This window comes from Etheostoma spectabile, chromosome 14 (genome assembly GCF_008692095.1).
Source record: "Etheostoma spectabile isolate EspeVRDwgs_2016 chromosome 14, UIUC_Espe_1.0, whole genome shotgun sequence".
Classification (NCBI taxonomy): Eukaryota; Metazoa; Chordata; class Actinopteri; order Perciformes; family Percidae; genus Etheostoma; species Etheostoma spectabile.
Window position 1 is genome coordinate 19,582,055 of NC_045746.1, and position 7,958 is coordinate 19,590,012.

The window sequence follows — 7,958 nt, forward strand, 5'->3', positions numbered from 1 at the left end:
GAATTTATTAAGTGTGTGGCCAAACATTACTGAAGCCGGAAACCCAGTATCCTGTCAGGTGTTTCAGAGATATCTGCCCTGCTGCTCAATGAAGCGAGACTTTGGTTCCATTTGACCTACTCTGTCCTTTCATCTGCCCGGCTGGGGGTCTACTGCCACGGGGCCAACACAGAATCACTCAATTAGATACTTACACGAAAGCAGGTAGCCAGCTAAAAAAAGACATTGAAGATGATGATGAGATTCTTTCACTAAAAAGTGGTGCTACACGTACTATACAAATGACAGTGTGAAGATAAAAAGCACTTTGTCTTAGCCATGCCTGTTTTTTTGCCGTTTGAGGGCCCCAAGGAAGAAGTTACTTGCCTGTGTCCAGACCTTTGAATCCGCCCACTCCGCCAGACTGACTCGTCTGACATCATGACAAGAAACCGTGATTTCTCGATCAAAAAGCGCTAAATCCAATGAGCGCTGGAGGGGACTAACTAAATGCCAATCAGTGCCAACATAGACAGCATGTCGCCGAAATCATAGTTAGTTTTTACTGCGCTACAGTGGTGTACTGGCATATCGTGAGCCTCCGCATCGGCGGGCCTGTGGATCTACAGAAGATCCATAAAGTTTTTACCAGCTGCTCTGCCCGGTCTGTCTCTTCACGGTTTACCTTGCGTACGTGTTCTGAGCATCACAACCCCCCACAAAATTACTTATTCACTATCTAAATTAGAACAATTTGGTTCTGTAACATTTGGAAAGTCTAAGAGAACCGATTGAATTATCTTATCCCCATTCAAGCTAGCATAGGGCTAACCCAGACATTAGCCTGCTCGTACCAGAGTTGCTTGTGATTGGTTAGGGGAAATCTATTCTCCCTTCCCCCATGGAAATCAGAGTGAAGAATATCAGACTGAAGATGTAAACTGAGTGTAACTAGTTGAGAATTATTTCGGATATCAGAGGTAAGACAAGGAATCCTTGATTTTATTCATTTATTTTTCATAATAAATAATTATATAGATATTAAGAAATACACATTAACGGTTGAAATATTGTGCCTTAATCACAAAGAGTTTGAGTAGGGGGATTCTGAATGTTGTGGTGTCACTTTATTACATTGTTTATCTTTATATAGTTGTCTATCAACTTCTATGTCTATCAACACTCACCTTCCAGACTGACTGAGAGGCTTTCCTGTGCGAGGCCCCAGTGTTAGTTTGGCAGGCCTGCCCCAGCGTGTGCAACCTGTTGTCTATTCTCTTAGCTTTGTATGGGTCACCAAAGCCACTGTACATCCACACTTCCAGGAAAAGAGGCCTGCCGTAACATCGAGAGACGATCGTAGCAACACTGACCTGGGCTGCCCCTCGACAACACCCCAGAGAAATGCTGACGTCACCCTGTTGTACTTTTTCCAGCGTCTGCTTGCTCGGGATCGGCTCAGTAGTAATCAGGAATGTGATCAGGTCAACCTTTGCTTTGACCTGATCACTCACAGTAACCACATAATGGAAGGGAAACCAGGGAAAGGGTACATCCTGTGAGAAACACGGGCATTTAGGGGCTATTTTTTTAAGATTATTTTTGGGGCATTTTTTCCCTGTATTAGATAGTGACGGTGAACAGACAGGAAATGTGGGAGAGAGATGGGGGATGACACGCACCAAAGGGACGCAGGTCAGACTCAAACCTGGGCCGCTGAAAAGGACTCAGCCAACATGGGGCGCACGCTCTTACTGGGTGAGCTAGAGGTCGCCCCGACATTTTCCTCTTTAAATGGATTCTGTCATGATTTAGTATCTATTGGAAAGACCTGAACCTGGTCCGTACCCTCACGTTGGGGCGTTGTGTAAAACATAAATAAAAACAGAATGCAATAATTTGCTAATCTTTATCAACCTATATTCAATTGAATACACTACACGAAAGACAAGATATTTCATGTTTAAACTGACAAAGTGGAAAAGTGTGCGGTGGTCTGACGAGTCCACATTCCAAATTATTTTTTGGGAATAATGGACTTAAAGTCCTCCAGGCTAAAGAGGAAAAGAATCAGCCAGATTTTTATCAGCGCAACGTTCAAAAGCAAGCATCTGTGATGGTATGGGGGGTGTTTGTGCCCGTGGCGTGGGTAACTTCCACATCTGTGAAGGCACCAGGTTGTGGAGCAAAATATGCTGTCATCCAAGCAATGTCTTTTTTAGGGCTGTCCCTGTTAATATCAGCAAGACAATGCTAAGACACAGTCTGCACGTGTTACAACAGCGTGGCTTCATAGTAAAAGAGTGCAGTTACTAGTTACTAGTTACTAGGCCTACCTGCAGTCCAGACCTGTCTCACGTTGAAAATGTGGGGCGCGTTATGAAGCGCATACTACAACAACAGAGACCCCAGACCGTTGAGCAACTGAAGTCATACATCAAGCAAGAATGGGAAACAACTTCCAACGACAACGCTTCAATAATATGTCTCCTCAGTTCCCAAATGATTATTGAGTGTTGTTAAAGGCCCCGAACACCCACACAGGTGTTGATGGTTAACCCTCATGTTGTCCTGGGGTCAAATTGACCCGTTTTACTATATCAATGTTCTTTTTAATTACCCAAAATAACATGATTGATTCCACACAACGCTCTTTGGCAAGTACAAATCTTTACTTTCATTAATTTTGGGGAGTCTTACTCAATTTTACAGCATTTAATAAAAACATTGAAGTGGTTTCAAAATTAGTAAAAGTTGAAATATTCCAGTCTGTGATTATCCATCTACATACTTTCCTTTAATTTTAGTCTAAATAATTCCTAATTTCTGCTTTTCTAACTCAAAAATTAGGTTTAATTTCCTATAAATGAGGTTTATTGACCATCAATTCCAAAAATAACTGGAAAACTGAAGTTAATAGTGTTGAAAATGGGGACAAAAACAAAAGAAAAAGTTCGAAAAACATCGATAAAAGTGTCAAAGGTGTTGATTTTAGGGAAGACAACAAGGGTTAAAGCAACACTAGAGATCTTTTCCCGCTTCGGTCCCCCTACAGGTTGGATGTGGAGTTGTCCATTACATTGTCCAGTTCATTCGAACTACAGAGCCGCTACCCATCTTCCTGAGTACACTTAGTGCTGTTGCAACCTGAAAAATCTATAATCAGCAAGAATAACTTTGCAAAATCAATGTATTCGGTTTTACACAATGTCCCAACTACACTGGAATTGGGATTAGTAGAAAATGTGGGTAAATAATAATATATTGTTTTTAATACACAGGTATTGGTTTGGTATTCTGTATCAGCCGACACACAAGTTCAGAAGTCAAAATGGGTATTGAGAAGGAAAGAAAATGGGCTTGGGACATCTCTAGAGACTGAACAACCACATCACTGTACACTTGTCGCAGGCGCCTCTTTCAAACTGTGCCTGAGACAAACGACCTAAACAACCTGGCCTCAACTTGTAGTGTAATTGTGCCGTCTCTGTTGCTGGTGCCAACTGCTTAATTCAGTATTTTATTGTGAGACAGTAACACAACCGAGTCTGTCCCACGACAAACTGATTGCGTCATTCTTTTAACTAAATGAGCCCGGGGTTCCTTAGTTTTGGTCTTTTATTAGAGCAATTTGAATCTGCATAAAGACGTCTTCGTTGTTCTTCCTGTAATTACAATATGCTGACTCAACAGTCCACAACAAAATGGTCTTCCTTAAGGGCAATTTGGTCTCGCTGGTAAAAGTCAAACACTTACTTTGTTGTGACCACATCAATGTCAGGTAGAACCGCACACTGACAGACAGACGGGTGTACATGTACACATAAACACACCCACACGCACACACACATTTACGCTCACAAACACATAAATACACTCACAGTCATAAACAGCCCTTACCAGACTTTACACCAGCTAATTGCTCATGTATGGCTCCTTTCACTCCACACACACACACACACACACACACACACATCTCACATGTGGCGCTGTGTTGATATAAGAAGAAACACAAGTGGAAAATTGGAGCTGGTGGGGCCAGACTGCTGACTTCCTGATAGGAAGAGTGGAGTGGAGGTTGACCCATATATACATAAAGTAGTCATCAGGCTAACACCAGGGGTAATACAGACAAAGGGTATGTGTAACTCCATGCATAATGTCATGTGGATACAGATCAGGGTTACCCAATGGGATTCTCTGATATTAGCATGCATCCATACCAAAAAAGCCAAAACTCCAAGTAAAATGGCCTACATCATACTGATGTCACGGCACAGCTTCCTTTAGAGTTGTGACTCACTTTCTTTGAATCCCCAGGAATTAAGGGAACTTGGTATGAATCACAACACTAAAATAGGAACTACTAAAAACTTACAAACCAAGCTGGTTTTCATTTAACAGACATACCAGTAACCGTTTTAACTCCTTTAAGCTGTTTTGGAGCCTAACACCACAACCCAACCATAAAATAATGTATTAACAGACAAAGGGAAATATCACTTTCCATATTTGGAATATCCTGAAATGTAATTTGTAAAGATCATGGTTGGACCGACTGAAATAAAAATAATATAACTCATACCGTTAAGAAATTTTATTTAAATGTTCATGGAGAAGAAAATTATTTTGTCTGGTATTTGGGGCACAATGGGGATTTAAAATTGCTCAATGCCTGCTAAGAATTGTCTGCAAGATGAGCTCTAGGGTCAAGATCAAAAAGGGTTGTTTCATCGGTCATGAAGTTCAATTCTACTCAAGTATTTTAGGGCTATGCCACTCACAAGGAACTTAAAGTGGTCATAATATGCTTTTTGGCTTTTCCCCTTTCCTTTATTGTGTTACATATCTTTGCATGTAATAAATTTACTAAGTAAAAAAGCCCAAAGCCCCCCCCCCCAAAGGGCCTCACCATCTCCAACAGAAAGCACTGTTCACCAACTGCTCCAAACAGCTCTACTGTAGTCCAGCCTTTACTTCCGTGTGTCACTTTGTAACACGCGTTATAATGCACGCCTAGCTGGTAGCGTGGCACGCCCTCATACTCTGCTTCTGACTGGCTAGTAGTCCTTACCTAGCGACTGCGCATGTGCGACTCCCAACAAAGAGGAAATAGAAGTGAGATGCCTCACTCTTCAGCTAAAACAGAGAGCTCAACACACAGGGCGAAAAGAGGAGCGGCAACAATGTGCAGTACAACAACAATATGGTGTCTTTTGAAAAGTAAACCATGTAAACCTGTTGTGATATAACCTCTACATAAATTTATGAACCTGAAAATGAGCATAATATGAGGACTTTAAAAACAAAAACAAAAAGGAAACATCCTACTTTGATCATTTAAGCACTTTTATTTCCCTCCTGTATTAGATATTTACACCGCCACGTGGCCACAAAACCTCTGATAAAAAGTTCTCTCTATGAAAAAAGTTGCTAGAGTTTGAGTTTTCTCATAACTGCGATTTAAAAGTTATCCGAAGCAGCGCTGAGACCTAAACGTTTCTAATTATGATGTAGCGTGGCATTCCTCTCTTAAACATCCATTATTGGATCTCAGACTTCTGACTAAAATGAGCTCAAGTGCACCTGAAAGGCACAATGGAGGAGATGTCATGAGTTATGGACGGAAAATCACAAGCGTTGGAATGACAACAAAAACAGCTAAAAAAATGAAAAAGAAAAAGTAGCTATGAATTGAAATTGGTTTAAATTCCTGAAGCAGCTTAGTAAAGCTGTTAACTACACTGGTGAAATCCACTTGAAGCCAAGAAAACAGACTTTTAGGCACAAACTATGCTTCTCTGTTAAATTTTAGGCAGGGTATTATCCAGGATCTCAGATAACCTCTGCCACAACCTCAGGCTTATCAGCAGTTAAGTCCTCAATCCAATCATGCAGTCACTATCTACTTTTCACTGTAGGATGTGATGTAGTAAAAGCCTACGTGGAAAAGTGATCTCCAACTCAACAAATAATGAAATTGCAAAACAAAATCCAATGACAACAAAAAAGCAACAAGTATGATACTCTGTCACTTCCATAAAATGAATATATAAGAAATAGCTGAGTAAGTCTTACATGTAACTGGATTTAACCTCCAACTAATAACTAGTTTGAGTTGCCATTTTATAGCGTCTTCCCTGCAATTTGAATTAAAAAGTCCGTTATAGTTTTCTCTCTTTTAACCCATTCCCCCTGACTTTCTTCTTTAGATTTAACATGAGGGTGCACTATCAACGTGCACTCTTTATGCTTGCAGTCACTCACGGGTTGTCCCATGTAGTGTTGGTTAAAAGCTAAATTAAATAGAAATAAAATTTGAGTTGTCTTGTTTTGGGACATTCACCAAACTGCACTTTTGCCCTGACCCTGGCTCCTTACCACTGACCCGGGATTTCATGCTAACTACACCGTCCCCCACTGTAAACAGCTCAGCGTAGCTTCAAGTTAAATATCGTGAAAATAAGTTACAAAGTACACTTGGTGATCGCCTCGATCCACGGTAGCTGAAAAACAACGTGCTCGTGAGCTGGACTCACTTCTTAGTGTCGCTGAAACAATAACAGGCTCCTATGGATCCACCCTAGCGCCATAATTTTGTTACACTTTGCCTCGGAGCGGAGAGTTTGTTAGCGTGCTAACCAGCTAGCCACCAAAGCAAGGCGCTGTTTTTTCTCCGAAGAACAGCAGCGTCCGAAAAGTTGTATTTAATAAACGTGGCCGTCAACTTACCCGAGTCTGCCGGGGTTTTCATCTTTGTTGTCGTCGTCTGCGTGCTGCCTCGGTCCCTTTCCCCCGTCGACTCGTAACTTTAGACTTTAGTTAGCTTGCGTTTAGCCAAGTTAGCAATGACACCCCACTCCTTCCTCCGGTGTTGTTCTCACAAGGGGCTTGTTAGAAGAGAACCTGCCCCGGTTATGTGCTCGCTTTGAGTTGGAAAAATACCTCCGCTAAGTTCACACGCGCTTCTGCGTTTTATCTCGACACATCGGCGACTGTTGAAAAAGTTTTGTGCCTGAATATTTGTTTTAAAGTGACGTTACGCGGCGGCGTCCGATGCGAACAGTTGCCTCGGGGGGGGGGGAATCCAGTCGCCCGGGTCTGAATGGCGCAGGTCGAAGTTTGAAGGAGTCGTGCTGCTGTCGGTCGGTGTTGGAGCAGCGGAATGCAACGAGACTAAATGTTCATCCCGTTTGTTGCAACGATGTCGCATGGTCGATTCCTCCTCCACATCATCATCCTGAACGACAGTCAAAACAGCGGCGCTTCTAAAAGGAACAGAAACCCCCAAAAGCCAACTCTGGTCTTTCTTTGCCCCTCTCTTTCTCCGGCGCAGACTTTTTCTTTTTCCACTCACTCACTTCGTGTTCCCTCAACCACCCCTTTCTCTCTTGGGGTGTCGTGTTTCGCTCTCCTCCTGCCACACGGGGCCGCCCACGCTGACCTACGGAGGGAGGGAGGGGTTGAGGAACTGAACGCCCACTTGTTGCCAAAGATCGTCTATGTTTTTTGAAAGATTCACTTTTCCTTTCCGTGCAACAGTGAGCTCGGTGGAGCGATCACGAAGTAGGCAAAGGTGCGATGTGTGCTGCTGATATGTTTTGTTCAAGTTAAATTTAATTGTCATTTCAACCATAAAAAGATACAGACGAGATGAAATGATTTTGTCAGAAAACCTAACCTCTATCAAAATATCCTAGGTTCGTGTGGATTGCATTTGCCTACACATGAAACAGAAATGTTCAGATATGATAAATGACATTGCTCCATTTCGTTTTGTTTGTGATTACTGTGGCTTTTAAAACCTGTATCTCACTTGCCCCAAACCTAAGTAAGTTAGACAAATTAAAATGTAATATATTAATTTGTATAATAATTCAATTTGATATCAAACTCTTTGTTATAAAAACAGCAAATCATACTAACATTTGAGAGGCATTACGATTAATTGATTAGCAAAATAGTTTCTGACTAATTCG

The 7,958-nt window shown here is 41.8% G+C and overlaps 1 protein-coding gene across 1 annotated transcript in view; it reads right to left on the reverse strand.

Annotated features, from left to right (window-relative positions):
• erf (Ets2 repressor factor) overlaps positions 1-7,406 on the reverse strand; it is a 39,279-nt gene extending 31,873 nt beyond the window's left edge. The window contains exon 1 of the mRNA XM_032535912.1: positions 6,712-7,406. Coding sequence (XP_032391803.1) covers positions 6,712-6,733 — 22 coding nt within the window. The 5' untranslated portion in view covers positions 6,734-7,406. The remainder of the gene's footprint in view (positions 1-6,711) is intronic.
• Positions 7,407-7,958: the final 552 nt, after the last annotated feature.